This window comes from Macrobrachium nipponense, chromosome 24, assembly GCF_015104395.2.
Source record: "Macrobrachium nipponense isolate FS-2020 chromosome 24, ASM1510439v2, whole genome shotgun sequence".
NCBI lineage: Eukaryota > Metazoa > Arthropoda > Malacostraca > Decapoda > Palaemonidae > Macrobrachium > Macrobrachium nipponense.
The window spans coordinates 5,458,581-5,481,977 of record NC_061091.1 but is presented as its reverse complement, the minus strand read 5'-3'; the positions used below and the strand labels follow the sequence as shown (position 1 = coordinate 5,481,977).

Here is a 23,397-nt window from a genome sequence, read left to right as displayed (position 1 = left end):
TGGTTGGTCTCTTAATTTCTGGAACCACTATGAAGTAGCATTAACAAATAACAGTTGGTCCTATTATTCTAGGAAAAGCTGGTTTGCGTTAGGAAAACAATACTCTCAGGAATTTCATTTCTGTACAAGGGTTAAATGAATTTACAAGGGCAATCTAAATACTCAATACGTACAATGTCCACAAGTAATACATATAGTAAATGGAATAAATAGGTGTAGCAAAGATACTTAGAATAAAATACAGTATGTGGCGAATAAAACGATCTGACAGATGTCTGAGCTGGCAGAGGAAAATGCTGGCACATCTAAACCTCAACTTAGAGCAGTAAAAAACACTAGTCCTACAAGAATCTTCATAGTAAGCAACATCTTGATAATCTTAATGGAGGTTGAATGGCCATGTTTTTGCTGTTGAACTACAATGGCCTTGTAGTATACCAGTAAGGGTTCTTGTTGTTTTAGCAGCCCATAAGAATGAGTAGGTAAATAGACTTCCAATAATTGTTTATAACACCTAGGTCCCTACTCTCAACATTCTCAACCAGTACTTAACTCAAAAATGCTAATTTTATTTTCACAATCTTATGATCCTATTTGCTAGAAAACGAGATAATATTAAAACCCATTTCAATAGATTTAGAACTGAAACAAACAAAACAAGGCTTATTTCTGCTTTCAAGAGCCATTTTCTTAATAGCTCTAAGTACAGTATAATTAATTCAATCATATTTGAGACTTCGGAAACAACTCCCCAAGACTGATCTGAATTTCAAAGTTGAAAATGTTAACATGCCTTCATAGGTTTACTAAGCCTACCTCTTCAGGAACTAGGTTCACTATTCATTTGGGTATGTAGTTCTCTCTTGGCAGTTCAAGATTTATATCCAAGGATACATTATTTTCTCATGGCTTCCAATTGGATATTCCTTCAATTTCTTAAAAGGGTCACTTCCATCAGTTTATGCTAAATGTATTGCTTTAGATAATGATCTGCAGTTGCTTGAGTGAGCACTTCTGTCACTTCATATAAGCTGTGGTGCACTCTTTTAGTTTCACATTCCCACTTGTATTATGTGAAACCCATATCATTATTATAGTCAACCAATTTAAAGGAATTAGTTCTTTATATTAATTATTAATCACCTTTGGAATATTGACCTTTCTGCTTTCATCTGGATTTCATGGAATTTCTTCAAACTACTGTCTAAGACGCAAGTTTGTGTTCATTTATGGCGGAAAAAAACATCTTAGCAGCACCATTTCCATACTTTTTAAACTTTCCTTCTCTTTCCCTGTATAGTGTCTATGCTTAACTTGAATTCTTTGCTGGTCAATTCTCATAAAAGCAAAGATCTGATCTATTCAGGGAATGGTTTACAATTAAACGTATATGGAATTCCTGACAAAACGTGCAAAAACAAACTGGGCATCATGTTACATACACTACCATACATACCAATCATATTTTGTAGGACCTGATTTGATCAAACAATAAGCATGTTTTGTAAATAGAAAGAAACAACCCTTAATGATGATAAGATTGATCTCATGGGGCTGACTTAAATACAGCTGAATGATAAATGATTGCAAGAAGAAGGAAGTTTAGTGGACAGGGTGGCAATATATCTGCTAGCCTTTGCCTAAAAGTACAGTTCTGGAATTATTTCTTCTTCGTAAATACAACAAATATGTTCTGGATTTCTATTACTATTTTATAAACTACTTTATTATATATATATATATATATATATATATATAGATATATATATATATATATAATATATATATATATACTTTTTACTTCGCAACAATAGGCTTTGCCACAATGCATAATGAATGTCGATACATTGTGTCCAAGCTGCACAGGACAGAGGTAGTACAGACACTTAAAAGACAATCATTAAACAGTACAGAAATATTATTGCTATATGCAATATTCTTTTAAGAAAATCCATAAAAAATTACTGGACTGGAACAATAATAAGCATGACATTACTAATACCAGATAAAATAAGAATAAGACTTGTATTAAAAAATAATGACCAATGTTATTTTTACAATAACTTTAATTGCTGGCTGAGGCAAATCCAGATCTAGCAAAAGCAGTAATGACTCTGTCAGTGATATCATCATTAGCAGCGGGTATACTTATTTTACACGGACAGATTATTGGTAATACCAAATGACAGGGCAAAGAAGACACCTTCTATAATGGTTTATTTCAAGGAAACTTGAAAATAGGTCATATTTCATTTTACTTGTACGAGATACCAAGTGGCCATTTACATGTAAACTGCCGACCTGGAACCTCCATAAAACTCTGTCTTATCCAATTGGCAAAAGTGAGTTTCAGATCATCTAGACATGGCAAAAACCTTTCATTGCAGAACAGGATTCAGTCTGTTATTCAGCTTAATGAAATGACGTCAGTGATAGATGCAGACTGACTAGCAGGTGTTTGTTGCTTAAGACAAAGCTTGAGAATATTAAAGAAGTCTGATATCATGTGTCTAGCTACATCTCAAGACCTGTGGAGATGGCAGAGATTTACATACTTATGAGAATCATCCTGAAAACAATAAAGGATGAAAATAGACAGCGCTAGCTTCTACTGAATCTGAGGGACCAATCTAAAATAACATATACTAATACTGAGTGTTATTAAATAAAAACCCTGAATAAAAATAAAATGCTTATGTAAAACCAGCAGAACTCACAATACTATGAAGAATCATGGTGGCATTCAAGCTAAATCAGTGGAACTATTCAACGTTAATTCTAACTAGTATTTTATTCAAAGGCTAAAAATGTAAAAGTTGGTATAAATTACAAGTTGTAATGCTCTATTCACACATATTATACACATCCAGTAATGTGAATTATGATCACTGAATAATCTGAACATAACAAAGAGCTATGCCTATTCAAAGATGGCATACCTGAAACATGTTGAATGGACAATCAAAAGAGCAAACGGACAATAAAAAGTGAATGACGTAAAGGATCCTTTCATAAAAGACCAAATACTAAATGAATGAGTTGTTTTGGTGAGTGACAGAAGTATTTTCTGTGAGTGACATCACTATAAAGGCATTACCACTTTTGCTGAAATGTCCTTCAAGTTGGAACTTCTGCTTTGCCTAACAAAAACTTCTGTTGCAATATAATGTTACCGTAGTTTTTATTAAACACATTATGTAGCAGTACGTGCTCAACATACTTATATCAAAACATTTGATATAAGTTTCAAAAATTCAATAGTTTGCTGACAGAAAACTCTGCACTCTGGGTCAATGAACAATCAAAAGTGAATGTATTCTGGGCAACTAAAAATGAGTACAATTGCATGGCAAACCAAATGTACGAAAGCTAGTTAACAGTAATTACTTAGTAGTTACTGCTAATACTTCTTTGGCTAAAAACTGGAAAGCTGCAATGCAGAACAATACTGCAAAGGAAAACCCATTGCAAGTCTCTGCTCATAAGAGAACAGTTGCTGCAACTGAAGGAGTTCTGACGGGTAGATAATTCTATAACTGGTTCACTTAAGGTAGATTCTTGGGTGATCCCTATGCCTACGAGACGTTAGTTTGGCGGCCGCTGATTGGCTGGGAGCTGCCTACCTCCCGGTACCAGCCAATCAGCGGCCACCAAACAAACGTCTCGTAAGAATAAGGCTCATCCGAGAATCTACCTTAAGTGAATCAGTTATAGTTAGGGGTATAAAAATGGGTTTTAAAAACAATCTAACCTCTGATATACGGCTAAGACTATGACAATAAGTATAAAAACTAAACATTTTTAATTAAGAGAATTACTGCTTTGAAGGAGTAAACAGGAATTTACAGGTTCATTCATGAAAACAATATCATACAAGTAATAACAGCAGTATACGTATGCCACTGATAATTATATAAAGAACTTTATTCTCAATCTATAGGGAAACTTGAGAATATTAAGTATCAAAATAATAATAATAATGAATGTCTCTACATGCTTAGTTTTATAAGTAATAACAAAAATAGAGCTACGTTTCTAATTACTGTACTACCACAGTGAAAACACACAGTTTAATGACATATACTTATTGAAATTGCACAGATCATGTATCATATACTTGGAGATAACTTAGTATTTTCCAGAAACTAAACAATTAAGTAAAACGGCAATGGAAGTTTTAATTAGTACAGGAATCATTAATGATAGCAGATCCTTTAGATAATCAGCGAGCTATCATACAAAAATGCAAGCGTTCAATAAAATAAATATAGTATTTACATTCAGGCTTGGCCATATTTATCAGGCACTAAACATTCTGGAATGGCAACCGATCCAGATTTGCCCAAAGTTTTCCATAACAACCTTACCCAATTTTTATCGCAACTCACGTTTGATCAGTGTTGCATATGATAACAAAATGGTGTAGAAACAAGTACAGCAAAAAAAAGGAATATACAAAATAGGATTTTAGAAAAAAAATAAATCTAATATTTATTCTAATCTAAATTTTGAAAAAATATCCATTTAAAAACTCTAGACATTATGAATGTCTAATTAGGTACAATTTACAGAATTCTACATAGTCTTGAAGGGTACTAAAATACTGTATCTGGGTACACCATCAATTCCATATGGAAATGTTTAAAAAGGAAAAAGAGTAGAATGGGGAGGCGAGGAACAAAGCTTACAGTGACTTAAAAAGAAGCCACACACAAAATTATAACTGGGAAGTCAGTTAGTGAGAAGAGTTGGATGGAGGGCGGAGGGTCACTCACTGCTATGTACTGAATGTAACAGATGCTGTGACAACAGATGCCCAAAATTCCAAAATATATAGGGAGTAAGATACTTGTGATGTAAGAAATGTACAAAAAAAGCTAATGGGGAAGAAGGAAAGTGGAAAACTTGGCTGTGATAGATGAGGAGGTCTTAAAAGAGGTAGAAGATTTCTTGTATCTTGGAGAAACACTGAACTATGAAAGAGGAACTATTGAGAAAGCAGTTAAAAAAATAGCTGCGCCTAGATGAATCTGAGACATGGCTAATCCACTCATTAAAAACATCCCATCATTAGCGACAGCAAAGAGATCTGATGCATATGTAAGGACCTGTATCAGTGACATCACTATGCAGCAAAAACACTTGGCAATGAAAAAAACGGAGATTTTTTAAAAATGTAACTGCAGCATGGTATATTAAGGTTCATGGCCAAAGTGCAGTAAACAGATTACTATACTAACAATGAGGAAGTGGTAGAGATATTCAGCAATAGACAGGTGGAAAACAGAGACTTAAGATAAAAATAATGATAGGATGGAGGACAGTCAGTCAGTCAAAGAGAAAGTATGGAGATAGGTAGGTAGTAGTAGTAGTAGTATGAAGACTTATACAAAGGCCCAGGAAATCATGAATGAAGGGGATAAATAAAGATCTAAAGCTGATGGGAGTTCAGACTGAGAATGCAAAGGACAAAGAAGAGTGGAAAGACCTCATTTGATGTCCAATCCAAGAATAGGAAAAGTTGATGTAAATATATTCATGGTGATGATCATGGCATTATCACTTTGAAGATAATGACTAGTATAACAAAGATGGAAAGGTTCTAAGAGATGGATATGGTTTACCAGGGAGGCACTCTTGCCAGATAAGTATTCAGTTAAACTGAGTGGTGGATAATATAGTCACCATTATATTCAAAACACTTAAATAAGAAAACTCATGTAAAATTACAATAAAAATAAATGTATCATGAGACAAGATTTACAGATATGAGAAGAAACTAAAACAAATTCTGACCATTTGCTGATTACAACTAGGAGATTCTAATGTCCTCTTAGTGAACACTCATTACCATGGGCTCTACACAGCAGGACAAACAAAACTAACATTAAATATAGATTGGTATATGCATTAAGAGCTTTAATTATACGTACTATCAACACTTTGCTCTGTCATTAAATTTAAATATGGAATTCCAGTCCTCAAAAGATCAAAGAACATTGCAATCAGCAAAAGCAACACCAGTGACACAGAAAAGAAAAAATTGCACAACAGACTTTAGAGCTCAAAAGAAATGCTCTGGAAAGTCAGCCACTCTTTGTTAAACTGATGAAGTGACTCCTGAGTAATAATCAAAACCACTGAGTGTGAGGAGTTAAAACTGACTATCCTCGAGCACTACTTTCAATGCATCAGGTCACGACCATACGTGAAGTTATGTTTAACGGAATTTTAAAACTACAGCCATTTTCATATTACAGAAAATGACCTGCAACTACTTAAGAATTGATTTCATTGGAACGGAGTCTTCACGTATAATCTCTAAGACCAAAAAGCAATGAGCAGAGTGTGAATGAATGTATGGACGCACAAAATGGAACAACAGTGGAAAAGGTACTATAACAAAAGATGAATGCGTGCTGGTTATCATTTTCCAATAGATATAACGTAGCGAGAGAGACCAATAAATAAGAGGTAGACTTCTATTCACCAATACCTGGCAGCCATGACGGCAGTAACAGCGGTGTGGAACTGTCTGGTGATCCCGGCCGGCGGGGGAGGGGACACGACAAGGAGGTCAGTGAGGGTGCCAAGAGAGCCACCTCCCCTGCCCACCCTAACAAGCCAGAGAGGTTTTATATCTGTTCTTTTTGATAACTCCCACTAGGGTTTTTCATGCAATCTTTTATCTTCATGTATATCAGTCAAAAAGTGGTTCTATTACCTTTGGCGTCTTTGGCTACAACTTGGCTTTAAAGAATATATAATATATTTCAAGAAAATTATATTTTCATTATTTGTACTTCCTGGAAAACCAATGGGCTCTCTACATCCCACTTATACTGCAATCCCTTTAAGGAACAAACATTATGAAAGCTCTCAAAATAACATTATGAGTAATTCTCCAGAGTTGTGGTATAACAGTGCAATAAAAAACTTATCAAAATTGTGGAGAATAAAAATAACAGTAACTGCACTATATCTGAATCAACTTAATGAGAATCCTCTGTCCTGATGGTTGAATGCAATGGACTTGGCAGACCAATACCATACTAATAAGTGATACATCAGAGATATAAACATCCACCATTAACCCTCTACAATCAAGCTACCTAAAATATAGTACAATACAATAGTAAAAGCAGCTTACAGCATACGAGAAAAAATAACAATTGACATCTATGAAAAAAAAATACAAATGAAGGGAACAATTGAAGATATCATTTCTTAAAGATGAGAAAATACAAATGAAGGGAATAATTGAAGATATCATTTCTTAAAGATGAAGCACGAGATGAAATAAGGCAAAGCAAAAGATTCAAATGGATTTGGGCAAGAGTAAAGCTAAGCAGAGGGCAAAAGATAACTTTCTGACCAAATGAAACTACAGTGTGACTTAAAATGAGCACCAAATCCCAGAGGGAATAGAACCACATACACATCAAAAAGGTCTTTCTAAGTGTCGCTTTGTCTTTTGTGGCCAGATGGATACTGCCCCGAACGTCCTCGCCTACCGGGGTTGGATTGGGTTACCTCAGCCACGAACTTACCTGCTTTTAAATCTCAAACGACGTTCCGTCAAGTCCTCACGAATCAGGTCCATGCTTGCAAGAAAGACACTCGAGGTCATGCTTGCAGTTAGCTCATGGCTACTTTGTATAACTCAATAGTTGAGGATGATTCTAGCAAGTTAATATAATAATCGCCTCTATCTTTTTTGGGGGAAAGGACAGAACGCATTCAACATAAAAAAAGATTACCCATTTATCATCTTTTTCTGTTTCCATTTTTTACATTACCTACTGAGATTTCTTATTTTTACTATTACAGTAATCATTTCACCATATAGGGGATTTACAATTGTTCTCAACAGATTTCAAGGAATTTTACAGATTCAAAAGTAATGATATTTTCCACTTCTCATAATAAAGCAAACTAAATAGTATACATTACAGGCATCCCAAAGATGAAATACCCACAATAGTACTTTCATTTTTTCTTTAATTACCATAGAACTCCCCATTTAACTATTATAAAACCACTTGCCATAGTGCAGATTGACGAAGCTAACATTCCTTAAAGATTCAGGTTATGCAATAGACTGTAAAACTTTTATTTAAAACCTGTAGTATTAGAGACTTAGGTGATCACAGAATTAGCCAGTGACTTCAATTTTAAGTGATGATGGGATTCAGTTAAAAAAAAAAAAGCAATTCACTGAATTTTAGTTACTGATAAAATACTAATCCATGCAATTCCAATTTTCATTCACCACAGTTTAGTGTTGCTATCTATAGTAGCATTTTCTATCCTAAAGGTGTACTCTCCCTCTTCTGATAAAACAGTACAGGTTTATCTCTACCTTAAAATGGAATATCCATAAACATTACATGAAATAGCACCTGGGCAACACATATATCTTGACATCTGGACATGTTTAATAATAATGTAGAAAATGACCTGGACCAATGTATCAAATCAGGAATACACCATAAGAACACACACTAAATTCCCTTCTCCTGTGGTGTACCAACTAATGTCCTATCAACATCTTTAAGGGGAAGATTAACAGGGGAACCTAATTTTGCTTTGTATTTCCTTTCAAAACCTTACCTGAAGGGGGACTTTCCACGCTTCTTTCTCTCAGACGGTTCTGGAGGAACATCCTCTCCGCCACCTTCAGGTGCTAGTGCCGCTGTTGGGAAGGGGAGGATATATATTTTAGTCATTTTAGCAACAGCAAACGTTATGACAATTTTAATTAAAATAAATCATTATATACATTCCTATTGTGAATCTGCATGAGAAAAATGATCATATAATTTCATTAGATGTTTTTACATGTATATTAATTACATTTAACTTTCTTTTATTTGAAAAAATAGTGTTGGGCTAATCAATAACTACACACCATACTTTACCATAAAATAAATTTATCTCAAAGATGTACAAAAAAATGGAAAACGAAAATGTAAAAACTTCATTCTCTCTGAGAGGCTTTGCAGGGTGTTACCACCTGCATCATGCTGCATTGCTAAAAATCCTATGCAGCATCCTTTCTGCCTTTAGATCTGTTCTCCTTGAGCTCTTTTAAAATAGATGCCTGTTTATTCAACAATAGGTTGGTCCAATCTTCATTTAGTATTAAAAAATAAATTACTTAGTGAGCCCTTTGAGCGTCTAGAGGTATGACTTATCAGTCTGAATAAATATGTACACAAATAAATATATAAGTACAGGCAGCCCCTGCTTATCGGTGTCATCAGTTAACAGCATTCCGCTTTCATGGCACTTGGCTAACAACGTTGTTAACCAGATTTTCAGTGACGTTAAGTGATTTTTGCCATCAGCAAGCAGTTTATTGGCATCGGTAATTGTTTTGTTGGCGCCGATAAGCGGTTAATGGCGCCAGTAAGAGGTTTATGGCGTTATAAATGCCATTTATTACCATAAGCATCTGTGAATTTCAGTTATTGGAGATTTTTGGTTGGTGGTGCTCAGCCAGGAATGGAACACACGCCACTCCTCCCCGTTAACCGGGTTCTACCTGTACGTATATACCTGTGGAGCTCAATAAAGAATGGAAAAGCAAGAAGGAATAAGGAAAAATACAGGTTTTGTTGTAGGAAACACCTATTTTTGGTAGTCACTATTGAATCCTGGTTAAAACATGGAAGGGTAACTCCTTGTAGACGAGGCAGCGACTACACTATAAAAAATTAACAACAATAGAAAACAACAGGAGTTAAATACTGTACTCTTACCTGGTTCAGGAGTTGTCTTTCCTGGTTCCTTGGGTGCCAAGCCTTCATCAGCTTCTACTCCTTCCTCATTTGTGTAGTGCAGCTCTGTTTATATGCAATAAATAATGAGGCAATCATTTATGATGTTCTTTGTTGTTTATGTTAATTTTATTGTTTTATATACATTTCACTATGTTATGGCAGACTATCCTAATGCAGTCCTTGAATGTAAGCATATTTAAAGATGATGAGAGTTATTAAATTTGGCATTTAAGTTTTTTGAAAGAGAGCCAAAATATAATTCTTGCATCAAACATATTAAAACCAAATAAAATGAGCCCTCAATGCTGTTGTACAAAAACGTACCAACAAACAAGAAACATTATGTAATGAGTTATAACTTATATATTTCCTAAAGTTTTTCACACAAACTTTCAGAGAGACAGCTATATAACAAGATAAGTCATCTTGATAACTTATCATTCATGCAATCCAGGAACCCTCTCATATCTGCTTAATACTCATAAGGCTTACCTTTGATGTCAGAAAGAGAGAACCCTGTGTCTACAAGTGAACTCTGGAGGGCTGATGGTGGTTGCAAGTCTCCATGATGGATTCTGCTCTGACGATTCTTTACCTCATCCCAACGTGCGGCTTTCTCATCTTCCCTAGAAAGAAGTAGAGGGTTTCAGAGACTCAATACTAATGAGGCACATGCCACTGATAACCGGGAACTGCCTAGTAGTATCCCATTAGCTACTATCTTTTTTAATATACTACAGCATAAACACCTTTAAAAATTCTTCCACTTACTCAATAAATTCTTGGTCACACACAACAGGTAGAGAAAGTCTGAGGAATTCCCAGTTAGCCTTCTCACACTGTTCAAACATCTTTGAGGCAATTTTCAGGCATGGAGGAGTCTCTGAACCAGCTGGAATACGGGTTACATCGATAGTGGAGTCTGGGAGGTCATCATTGTTCTCAAATGTTGGCTGATCTTTTGTGTACCAGAAAGTTACTGGACGCTCCATGTTTCTGGAAGAGAAATGGACATTCAAAAATTTAACACTTTATTAATTCACAGAAATTTCACTGGCATTAAAAAAAAAAGGATGGCTACATCGTGTGAAGTGATCTTATGTTGAGTTTTCTCAATTTTTCTTATAACTCGCTTCTCTTGCACACTAATATTCGTCAACAACTGGCCAATGTTCATAATTTGGCTAATATCAACAGCATTCATACATCAGTTTTATTCCCTGTAAAAGTGCAGGGTAATGAAAACTGGTGCTGTAAATCAATTGTCTTTCAGAGTTCCTTCTGTCGCCTCTACTGTACGGATGTAAAACAGGAATGTCTCCAGATCTTCATAAAATCTGGATTTCAGGAAGTTTTACCTGTATGCTTGCTGAACCTTGTCACTAAATTGTTGTTGATGCAAATGATGGTGATGATTAAGCTTGTAGGTAAAACCAAATTGGTCTCAGTCAAGATTTGTCATTAATAACCATGTCTGGTGCAGATCAAACAAAGGGGCTTTAGCGCATAACAGTTAGTTCTCCACAGCTGGCGATCTCACCAATGGGTGAACTACTACTCTTTTTAAATCAGTGAGTTATCACTCAGTTTACCCATCCAAACTTTACACTGAGGGTTCATTTCGAGAAAGAGGATTTTAATTTTCCATGAAATGTGTACATATATAGTATGGAGGAGTAATGATAGTTTATATTTGACAACATCTCCAAAGGTTGAGAGAGAGAGAGAGAGAGAGAGAGAGAGAGAGAGAGAGAGAAGAGAGAGAGAGAGAGAGAGGTTGGTGGAAGAATGAATGGGAGTGGTTAAATGGCGGTCGGAAGCATGTCTGTTGTGGCGCTCTGTAGTAAGTCAGTGGAAGTCTGTTACGAGAGTCGTAAGCAGTGAGGCGTCTGGTGAAGTCAGAGTTGATTTTGACAGCAATTATCCTTTGGTGGTTAGTTGTTTTGGTGTTATTTGATAGATTTTGGGGTTGTGAAGTTGTTGTGCATGTGTCCGTCTGGTTGTGGTGAGGTTAAGGAGGTTGGTGGTGCATTTTCGGTGTCTGTGAGTGGTGGTTGGGGCAGTGTTGGTTTTGGCGGGTTGTTGTGCTTGTGTAAGTCGTATGGTTGTCGTGTTCTTTCGGGCTGTTGGTGTTCGTCTGCAGTGGTTTGTCGGGTTATTGAGTTGTTGTGGGGTTGTGGGTCTCAGGGTAGATCTAGTGTACCTATCCACGGCGGCCCAGAGTATGGCAGTTGCGGTTTTTCTATGCAGTTTTACCCCCTGAACAAGAATTTGAAGTAATATTTATTCGGACGACTCTAATTTACCTTTGAACTCTATCCTACGGTAAAGGGGATTCCCATTGGGAACCGGGGTTTTGGGTGGGGACAAAACCCTAACTCTATCCTACGGTAAGGGGGACCCCCAGTGGGAACCGGGGTTTTGGGTGGGGAGAAACCACTTGGGGGGTGATTTTGCCATTTCCCACATTTATCACTTTTAAAAACACGAAATACAGGCGGAAATAAGAGATAACAAAACTAGCGATAGTGGAGCCGTTCCACATCCATATTCGTCTACTACTACTACTACCACAACACTGAATCCTACTACGCATGCGCTAATGCTACTGTGCATGCGCTAACTGTAAGGGAGCTTTTGGCCTAAACTCAGACTGCTTAGTGAGGAAAGAAATGGGGGTTTACGGGAGGGATACATGTATTTAGCCAAACACGTTACAGTATGACCCCTACGTTGCTACCGGACTGAGTGAAGGATTGGGTGGTACAGGGTTCCCAGATTTGGCAGTTTCTCACCAAATTTGGCTTTTTTTTTCCTAATTTAGTGGGTAAAAATTCACTTTGGCTGGTTAGTGGTATTTTGGCTGGTTTTCAAATACTTTCTATTTGAGCTAAACACTGATCCCACGTTTGACGAATCTCTCCCCAGATTGGGAATTTTTGAAGGTTTTCAGGAAAATCTGGGGAATTTGAATAGGTTTTCAGTAAAAACTTGGTAACATTTAAGCAAAATATGTAGATGGAATTAAAATAAAAATCACACACACACCAGACGACCACAAAACAGGCCGCCGGATTCTCAGAGAACGAGCCTCATTTCAAAATTTCTATTCATTCTCGTTTTTTTTCCTGTATTCTTATATTACTTTATATTATCTAACTAAAACTATGATGCCGCTATACAAGCATATATATGATAAAAAAAAATATGCATTTATAAAGATAAATATAACGCACATATATTTGCCGGTTATTTGGGTTGGTTTGGATTTCCATTTGGCGGGATTTTGGCTGGTTTCATGGTAGACTTTGGCTGGTTGGTAGTGGTGTCATCTGGGAACCCTGGCTGGTAACCATACGTTGAGTTACATAAAAGCATTTACCTAATTTGTTTATTAAACATATGTGAATTCTAGTGTTTATTCCTTTTCATTTTTCCATAGTATTTGTATAATAACTGTTTTGAAATATCCCCACCTAATCATTTCACCATATATAACTTGAAATATTATGTTATAATTGAGGACAGACACCTAAAAATGCCTACGTGTTGATATAGAACTCAGTTTTAGGACGTTTCGATACCTACCTACCTACCTGTTACGTGAAATTGCACATTGCGTTGCATATTACATACACACTCCCTATATCATTTATACACAAGTCAATCCCTCCCCTTTCCAGTATTCACGACTGGCTCTTTACGTTACACCATTTACAATGCATTTCTCACCGATACCAATATCTAGATTAAAGTTTGCCATTATTATTATAAAACCTACATTTATATATAACATTTAAATATATAGTTTGCCATTATTTTTATAAAACCTACATTTAAATATATTCCATTATACACTTTTACAGACATTACAATTTACACCTCCCTTCCAGTTTCCTTACTATTATGCAGTTATGTATGGTTACTTTTTACATTTTACAACACTTCCACACCCATCAAAGTTAGGTTTATATGTCATTTTACCTACTGGGGGCCGAATCCCATCCCCCGGTTAGGCAACATACCCTTAGCTTTAGTTTGTTATATGTTGGTTTACCTACTAGTTTTACTTCCTTGAAGGGGGTTACCCGGTTAGGCTAGGTTGGTTAGTTCTTCACGGGTGGATACCGGGGGGGGGGGGGGGGGGGGGGGGGGGTTGGTTAGGTTAAATTCCCTTACTTGGTTACCTACTTAGGTTAGGTTTGGTTAGGTTACATTTCCTTACTAGGTTAGGTTAGGGACTTTAAGGGGGGGGTTTACGGGGGGCGAAGGCCCCCATTGGTCAGGCAAATATTCCCTACTAGGTTAGGTTAGGGTTAGGTTGGTTAGGTTACATTCCTTACTAGGTTAGGTTAGGCCTTTAAGGGGGGGTACAGGGGGGCGAAGCCCCCCTTGGTCAGGCAATATTCCCTACTAGGTTAGGTTAAGGTTAGGTACATTCCTTACTAGGTTACGTTAGGCCTAGTATTTCCCTACTAGGTTAGGTTAGGTTTAGTTCCTTACTAGGTTAGGTTAGCCTTTAAGGGGGGGTACGGGGGGGCGGAAAGCCCCCCCCCTGGTAGGCAATATTTCCCTTTATAGGTTAGTTAGGTTAGGTTGGTTAGGTTACATTCCTTACTAGGTTAGGTTTTAGGTTGGTTAGGTTACATTCCTTACAGGTACGTAGGCCTAGTATTTCCCTACCTAAGGTTTAGGTTAGGTTACGTTCCTTACTAGGTTAGGTTAGGCCCTTTAAGGTGGGGGTACGGGGGGCGAAGCCCCCCTGTGGTCAGGCAAATATTCCCTAGGTAGGTTAGGTGGTTAGGTTACATTCCTTACTTGGTTAGGTTAGGCCTAGTATTTCCCTTACCCTTTACTAGGTTAGGTTCTAGGTTACGTTCCCTTACTAGGTTAGGTTACCGGCCTTTAAGGGGGGTACGGGGGGGCGAAGCCCCCTGGTCAGGCAATGTTCCCTACTAGGTTAGGTTAGGTTAGGTTACATTCCTTACTAGGTTAGGTTAGGCCTTTAAGGGGGGGTACGGGGGGCGAAGCCCCCTGGTCAGGCAATATTCCCTACTAGGTTAGGTTAGGTTACATTCCTTACTAGGTTAGGTTAGGCCTTTAAGGGGGGGTACGGGGGGCAAATCCCCCCTGGTCAGGCAACATTGCCTACTAGGTAAGGTTACATCCCCTGCTAGGTTAGGTTATGTTAGGTTGGTTTGGTTCTTTAAGGGGGGTTACAGCAGGCCCAACCCCACCCCTGGTCAGGCAACATCCCCTACAAGTTTAATTTGTTTTGTTATATGCTAACCTATGTTTAATTTGGTCTTTTGTATTTATTAAAACAACTATAGGCCCTATTACACATTTACCACCAGGACTTAAATCCCACCCCCTCCTGGGACCGTTATATATGTATTTGTATTATTTCATATTTTGAACCCATCCCACATTTACATTTAGTTCCTTAACTACCCATTTACTTTTATTACCCTTAACATTGCCAACTTATCTTGTTAAGTGCTTGTTCATTTACCTCAGCCCCACCCTGCCTCAACCAATAGCATCAAAGCATTTTTACTACTCCACCCCACCTCTCCTACCCTGTTTTCTACGGTCTGGCCTCCTGCCACCTCCTAACTGTAGAACTCCAACACTGTTGAATCTGCCGCCATGACATCCACTGCTGCATCTACTTCACGCTCGCCCCAGCCCCTCACCAGGAACTCTTTGCCAACTTCATGTAACAATTGTTACATGAGTTACAAAGATTTTTCTGCCTTTTACTCAGGTAATTATGATCGACTAATCGGTTTTTGCCAGGACCATGGCCTCCTGAGAAAGCAGGTCTTTTGCCCCCATTCAGTCGACTCCAAGATACGGGAGGAGAATGTATAACTTCGTCGGGTACTTGGCTGTTGCTTATTTCAAGCTGCATTTTGAGGAACCCAAGACCCGCCTCCACGCATTCTAAAAGCAGCTGCTGCTTTGTACCCTCCACCCCTTTAAGGTAAGGTCCAAACATTATTCTTAATTATTATGTTTTAGGAAAGTGAGTGTTAGGCTTTCGCCGAAAGTTGCGTCAAGGTATGTTACTATTCAGTGGGGTGCTGCTAAGACAACTCGTACCTTCCACCTTACCCCGCCCACCCCCTGTGCGTTACACCCCCCCCCCCCCCCCCCTTAGTGAACATATGGCTCCGTGGTGGTTTGGGGAATTTAAACATGGGGCTGTGTTTACATTGCCTTCACCGTAACGAATACTTGGTACCTTCCTATAGGACCGTTCTTCGGTGACTTAGACTATGGCAATTGACATTTTCTATGTTATTTTAGTTGCTTTACAAGGGTTGTAAGGAATATTTTTTTCGTTTGGTTGGAACTAAACTTTAATATACCTTTGAGTTTGGTGCGGCTATTATGTAACTTTCAAAGGTCAATTACTGCTTAGTTACAGCCGCCCGAATGGATATTACTTTTAAATCTTGCACAGTAACTCAAATAACATAGGAATCAGTCAATTGCCATAGTCTAAGCCACCGCGGATTGCTTCTGTAGAAATACCGGTCTCAGATGGTTGGGTTGTGTTTGGTTGTCGGTGGGGGTTGTGTGTTGGCTAGCCTATAGCCTATATCCAGCGGACAGCACAGCCTAGCCCTGAGTATCAGAAGCCAGAGGTGAGTACCTGTTTGTGTTGTGTGTGTTTGGTATTTCATTGAACCAATTGTCCTGCAGGTTAAAGGTAACGTAAAGGGGAAAGTGTGAGTGTGGTTAATTTTGTTAGCTGGTATGATTAACCTAACTGTGGGGAGTTTACTTGTTTTTTCTAAGCTTGTGATCCCGCCACATTATTTTTTGGCACCCGAACAGGGACTGCTGGTGTGGCAGCTGCAGGACGATTGGTCTAGGCTAGTGTGTATGAGTGGAGAAAGTTTGGGATGGAAGGATTGAGTGAGGTGGAGAGGCTGAAGGAGGAGTTGAGGTTGGAGAGGGAAGTAAGAGGACAATTGGAATTGGATAATGAGAGGTTAAGGGTAGAGTGTGAGGAGCTGAAGAGCAAGTTAGAGGAAATGAGAGGAATGCTAAGGAGTGGAAATGAAAGAAGAAGTGAAACGAGCGGAAGAGAGAATGGTTGAGAAAATGGACGAAAAATTCTTGGTGATGATGAATGCAGTGCAGGAGATGATGAAGGGGTTCATGGGAGAGGGAGCTGTAGGAGGTAGGCCTACTAGGTCTTGTGATAGGCCAGAAGTGGTAAAGACAGTGGAAGAGCGAGTGGATGAAACTACGAGTGACGAAGGTGACTTGGTTGTGATAGGTAAAGGAAAGAAGGGAAAGAGACAGGATAAGGATAAACCTAAGGACAAGAATAAGAAGGGGGCTGAGGAAAAAAAGACGACTAAGGGAAAGAAGGCTAGTAAGGATGACGGACAGGATGAGACTTGGACTGAATACATTGGGGAAAGGGCTGAGAGTGATTTGGATAGCGGTGAGTGGAAACAGGTGGGTAGAAAGAAGGGTAAGAAGAGCGTAATCAGGAGTATGGATGTTAGTATGGAAGTTGATTCGCTGTATTCGGACGAGGTTAAGAGGGATCAGAATGTTAGTAGCGAAAGTGAGAGTGAGCGGGAAGTACGAAAGGCTGATATATGAGAGAGATACCTAGCTGTACACAATACGAGGAATATGGTAGTAAGGACAGGGGATTTTTTTAAGGAATGTGAAAGGTATTGTGAGGCAAAGTATGGGGATAACAAGAGAGTCTGGGCAAGAGAGTTGGATAGCTTTTTGACGGGATTTTTGTCGAATATGTATAGGGTAATGATGAGTGTGGGGAATGTGCCTTATGAGAGTGTGAAAGCCAGGATTGTGGAACAGGCGAAGAGGATAAGGAGCAGTATTAGATATAGGAGAAAACATGATTTTGATGAGGTAAGAATGAATGTTGGTGAGTCGTTGTCGATGTATGTGTGTAGGTTGGAAACATTAGCCAGGAAAAAGTTAGGGGATGAAGGGATAAATGAGTGTAAAGAGTTAGTGAGGAAGTTGTTGGCGACTGTGCCTGAGAGTGTGCATGAGTTTGTAAATCTGAAACGTAAGGAGAAAATGCGATGGACGAATGAAAGGTTGTCGTGGAACGACATTTTGGAAATAGTAGAGGATTATGAGTTGGATAGGTGTATGAAAGAGAGTAGAAGTGTTAGTGTTAGGACTGAAGTGGCTGATGTTATACCAGAGTTTAAGAGCTATAGGGAGGCAGTTTTGGAAGGGCCAAGGCGAATGGCAAAGTGAGTGGTTGATAGGAGCGTTAGAGCCAGTAACGTAAGTATGGTTAGCCCTAAGAGAGATCGGAGTGCAAGCGTTGGAAGAGTAGGGTCGGTTAGTCGTGAACAAGAGTAGCAGTGTTACAGATGTGGAAAGCTAGGGCACAGGAAGAATGAATGTCGGTGGGCGTTGGGAGCTTGCTTCGGGTGTGGGCAAACAGGGCATTTAGTGAGCGAGTGTAAGAAAGATAGGGATATTAAATGTTACAGGTGTCGGCAAGTAGGGCATATAGCAAGTGGATGTCGAGGTACTCGTTTGACTGAGGTTTGCGGTAATTGCGGGAAGAATGGGCATTATGCTAGGATGTGTAAGGAACAGCGGGCAAAATGTTTTGAATGTGGAATAGGTCATGTGGCGAGTGTGTGTAGGCGAAAGAGGATGAGTCAGGTTGGGAGTTCGGGAAACTAGGTAAAGGGGATTCAGTTGGGTGGGTCCCCTGGTGTGTGGTCAGTAAGAGTGATGCATGTGTGTGAAGGATTGTTGCATGAAAAAGGGTTTGGAGGAAGAGCTCATGAATGTATGAGTGTAAAAGTGAGGTGCAAAGGGGTGTGTTTGGTTGTTTTGATTGATACTGGGTCCAGTCTCAGTGTTCTTTTTGAGAATGCATGTGACAAGTTGCGGAGTGAGTGTGAAATTAGGAAATGTAAAGGGGAGGTATGAGGAATAGGAAATTTAGGTATGCCTGTGGTGGGAATGTTGCGTGAAAAAATGATATTGTCATGTTACAATAAAGTTTTATACATACTTACCTGACAGATATACTTAGCTATAGACTCCGTCGTCTCCGACAGAATTTCAAATTTCGCGGCACACGCTACCGGTAGGTCAGGTGATCTACCGCCCTGCCCTGGGTGGCAGGACTAGGAACCATTCCCGTTTTCTAATCAGAATTCTTCTCTTCCACCTGTCTCCTGCGGGGAGGCTGGGTGGGCCATTAATCTCATATATCTGTCAGGTAAGTATGTATAAAACTTTATTGTAACATGACAATATCATTTTTTTTATACAATTCAACTTCCCTGCCAGATATATACTTAGCTGATTAGCACCCATTGGTGGTGGGTAAGAGACAGCTAACTACTGAAATAGACAGGTAAACAACATATGTTGTAGGTATTAATAAACCTTGGTTCCTACCTTATTAGGCTGAAGACTTCGCGGCTACTGCCTTGGAGTCTGCTTAGCCTCAAGAGCCTCAGCGAGATATTGATCTATGGCTAAGAGTTCTTGTGGGTCTGCCAATGGGGTCTTATCCACTTACTCGGCAGAGCCTAAAGGCCTTTGTCATTGGGTGCTATTCCACTAACATGACAATACACCTTGTTCAAGGAGCACAAAACCGATCCCGATCACCTGATCCTAACATCCATGTTAGTTCTAAGATTGTAAGGAGTTATCCCCGAACTCCTTACAAACAACCAAAAACTCGAAACATAATTACACTTTCATTACAAAATATACAAAAAAAAAAAAAAAAATTTTGTACTCCCCTACTAGCCATACATACCCTTGATCCCCTACCAGCAATGACACTATGCTCCCGTGCGACATTAGTGAGCTTGCTAATAGAAAACCAAGCACATATCTGACAAGAGGGTTTATGTACGATAAAAACACAAAATTAAGGATCAGTCTTTGCTCCAAGACCCAGTACTGTATCTGCTGATACAAAAGGACCTAGCGAGAAGCACTTCTCATAGGTCACTCTCACATCCTTCAGATAATGAGATGCAAACACTGAATTGCACCTCCAATATGTAGTCTCAATGATATTCTTTAGAGACATATTCTTTTGTAACGCCAAAGACGTTGCTACTGCCCTCACTTCATGAGTCTTGACTTTAGAAGACCGAAGGATTCCTCCGAGCAGTTCTTGTGAGCGTCCGTAATAACGCTTCTCACAAAGAAAGCCAAGGCGTTCTTGGACATGAGTCTTTTGGGGTTCTTCACCGCACACCAAAGACCTTGTTGACAAGCTCCCATCTGTCTCTTCCTCTCTAAATAATATTTAAGAGCTCTCACTGGACAGAGAGATCTCTCTATCTCTCTGCCTACAAGGTTAGATAGGCCTTTTACCTCAAAACTTCTGGGCCACGGTTTTGACGTTTTCGTTCTTTGCCAGAAACATTGTCTGGAAAGAACAGATGGCAGCATCTCCTTTGAACCCACCGTGGAATCCAGAGCGTGCAATTCGCTCGTCCTCTTGGCTGTAGCGAGAGCCACCAGGAACAAGCATTTCCTAGTGACGTCGCGGAAGGAAGCCAGATGTAAAGGCTCGAATTTATCCGATGAAAGGAATTTCAGGACCACGTCTAGATTCCAACTAGGTGTTCTAGGAGTAGCTGCCTTAGAAGTCTCAAAAGATCTAATTAGATCGTGTAGATCTTTGTTGCTAGCAATGTCTAGGCCTCGATTCCTAAATACTGAAGACAGCATGCTTCTGTATCCCTTTATTGTTGAGACAGATAGGTGTGATTCCTCTCTCAGAAAGAGGAGGAAATCGGCAATATTCACTATAGAGGTACTGGAGGAGGACAGCTTCTGACCCTTACACCACCTCCTAAAGACTTCCCACTTTGACTGGTATACTCTTCTCGTCGAAGCTCTGCGGGCTCTAGCGATAGAGCCCGCAGCCTTGCGAGAAAAGCCCCTCGCTCTGACAAGTCTTTCGATAGTCGAAAGGCAGTCAGAGCGAGACCTGGGAGGTTGTGATGAAACCTCTCGAAGTGGGGTTGTCTGAGTAGATCTGGTCTGTTTTGGAAGCGATCTGGGAAGTCCACTATCCACTCCAGTACCTCCGTGAACCATTCCTGGGCTGGCCAAAATGGGGCTATTAGCGTCAACTTCGTGCTCTTCGAAGCTACGAACTTCCTGAGCACTTCCCCCAGGATCTTGAACGGGGGAAAGGCGTATGCGTCCACACCCGACCAATCCATGAGAAACGCGTCTATTGCGAAGGCTCTCGGATCTTCCACTAGAGAGCAAAAGATCTCTATTCTTTTGGAGAGGAACGTCGCAAACAGGTCTATGTGAGGTCTCCCCCACAGGGACCAAAGACTTCGACACACTTCTTCGTGTAGAGTCCATTCTGTGGGAAGGACCTGATTCCTCCTGCTCAGTCTGTCCGCTCTCACATTCTTGATCCCTTAAACAAACCTTGTGAGAGAGTTATGCCTCTTTCTTCCGTCCAGGTTAACAGGTGTCTTGTTAACTGATAGAGGGAGAAAGAGTGCGTGCCTCCTTGCTTGCGTATGTAAGCCAGAGCCGTGGTGTTGTCCGAGTTTATCTGTATCACCCCGTCTCTGACTATCTCTTCGAAGAACTTTAAGGCTAGGTGTATGGCCACAAGTTCCTTGCAATTGATGTGCCAGGACACCTGTTCCTTTGTCCAGGTGCCTGACACCATCCCTTGCTCCTAGCGTCGCTCCCCATCCCGACTCCGAAGCGTCGGTAAATAACACTTGGTCTGGGTTCTGCAGGGCAAGCGATACGCCCTCGTTCTTTTGAAGAGGAGGGATCCACCACTTCAAATGATCTTTTACCTCTTGTGGAAGTTGGAAGATGTCCGAGAGTTGTCCCGTCTTCCAACAATCCACACCTCTTTGAGGAAAAACTGAAGAGGGCGAAGGTGAAGTCTCCCCAGAGAGAAGAACTTTTCCAGTGAGGACAGGGTCCCTAAAAGGCTCAGTAATCCCTCGCTGAGCTGTTCTTTCTCTCTAAGAAGCTCGAGATTCTCGACAAACCTCGAGTGATTCTTTCTCGCGAAGGATATACTCGAAAACCCCGAGAATCCATCTGAATCCCCAGATAGACCAAGTTCTGGCTGGGGATCAGCTGTGACTTCTCGAGGTTGACGAGCAATCCTAGCGAATCTATCATGTTCCTTGTTACTGCTAAGTCCTCCAAGCACTGAATCTCCGACTTGGCCCTGATCAGCCAGTCGTCCAAGTAGAGGGAGATGTTTATTCCCTCTAGGTGAAGCCATCTTGCCACATTCGCCATCAGGTTGGTGAATACTTGTGGAGCTGTAGACAGACCGAAGCACAGAGCCCTGAACTGAAAGATCTTGTCTCCTATTACAAAACGAAGATATTTCTTTGACAAATGGTGAATGGGAACGTGGAAATATGCGTCTTGCAAGTCCAGAGAGACCATCCAATCTCCTGGGACGAAGAGCCGACATTACTGAGGCGGACGTTTTCCATGCGAAACTTCTTTTTCTGAAACAAAGCGATTCAGAGCGCTTACGTCCAGAACTGGCCTCCACCCCCCGATGCCTTTGGTACTAGAAAAAGGCGATTGTAAAATCCCGGGGAGTGTGGATCCTGCACAATCTCGATGGCCTCTTTTTCCCACATTTGCTCCACCATTTGAAGGAGAGTCTTTCTCATTACCGGGTCTCTGTACCTCGCTGACAGTTCCCGAGGCGTAGATGTTAGGGGAGGGCTGTTGTCGAAGGGGATTACATATCCCTTCTTTAGGACCGACAACTGACCAAGGTCGGCTCCCCTTTTTGCCCATACTCCTGCAAAGTTCAGGAGTCTGGCGCCCACTGGTGCTTGAAGGAGCAACAAGTCACTTGGATTTCTTGAAGGGCCTAAATGAAGACCTTCCTCTCTTATCAGAGCTCTTCTTTCTGGCAGGGGACGAGCCGCTGTACCTCCACGAAAGGGCTGCTGAGGAGGACGAGAGTCCTTAATCGTCGACACTACAGGGCGTCCTTTCTTTGTGGACGTTTGCGTTAGTAGGTCTTGTGTCGCCTTCTCAGTTAGCGAGCGAGATATATCCTTCACCAACTGAGAAGGAAACAGATGATCCGATGAGAGGGGCGAACAATAAAAGGCAGTACCTCTGGCTCGGAGAAACCCCTTTCGATAATAGGGATCCATAAACTGATCTCTTTTTCAGGAGACCAGCACCAAAAAGGGAAAGCCACTTCACCCGAACCGTCCTGTACTGCCATTGTCATGCAGCGGACAGGACGCTATGGAGAATCTCTGGGTTTTTTTAAGAAACTCCGGATCCTTAGATTTGTTGGCCAGAACTCCGAGTGACCAATCCAGAAAGTTGAACACCTCTAAAGTGACAAAAAGTCCCTTTAGAAAGTGGTTCAACTCTGAAGTGCTCCACGTCGCTCTGACCGATCCTAAGGAGTGACGTCTAGAGGCCTCCACTAAATTGGAAAAGTCGGCATCTGCAGAGGCAGGTAGAGAAAGACCCATAGTCTCTCCTGTCCCATACCAAATACCTCTCTTTCCATGTAATTTGGAAGGAGGCATGCAGAATACCGTCTTTCCTAACTCCTTCT

The 23,397-nt window shown here is 40.2% G+C and overlaps 1 protein-coding gene across 26 annotated transcripts in view; it reads right to left on the bottom strand.

Moving 5' to 3' along the window:
• The window catches only part of LOC135205294 (ryanodine receptor-like), a 339,398-nt gene that overhangs the window by 135,618 nt on the left and 180,383 nt on the right, over positions 1-23,397 (bottom strand). For all 26 annotated transcript variants that reach the window (XM_064235711.1, XM_064235691.1, XM_064235765.1 and 23 more), the window contains 4 exons: positions 10,557-10,781; positions 10,278-10,411; positions 9,765-9,848; positions 8,614-8,695 (listed from right to left, as the gene is read on the bottom strand). In XM_064235711.1, the coding sequence (XP_064091781.1) occupies positions 8,614-8,695; positions 9,765-9,848; positions 10,278-10,411; positions 10,557-10,781 (525 nt within the window). The remainder of the gene's footprint in view (positions 1-8,613; positions 8,696-9,764; positions 9,849-10,277; positions 10,412-10,556; positions 10,782-23,397) is intronic.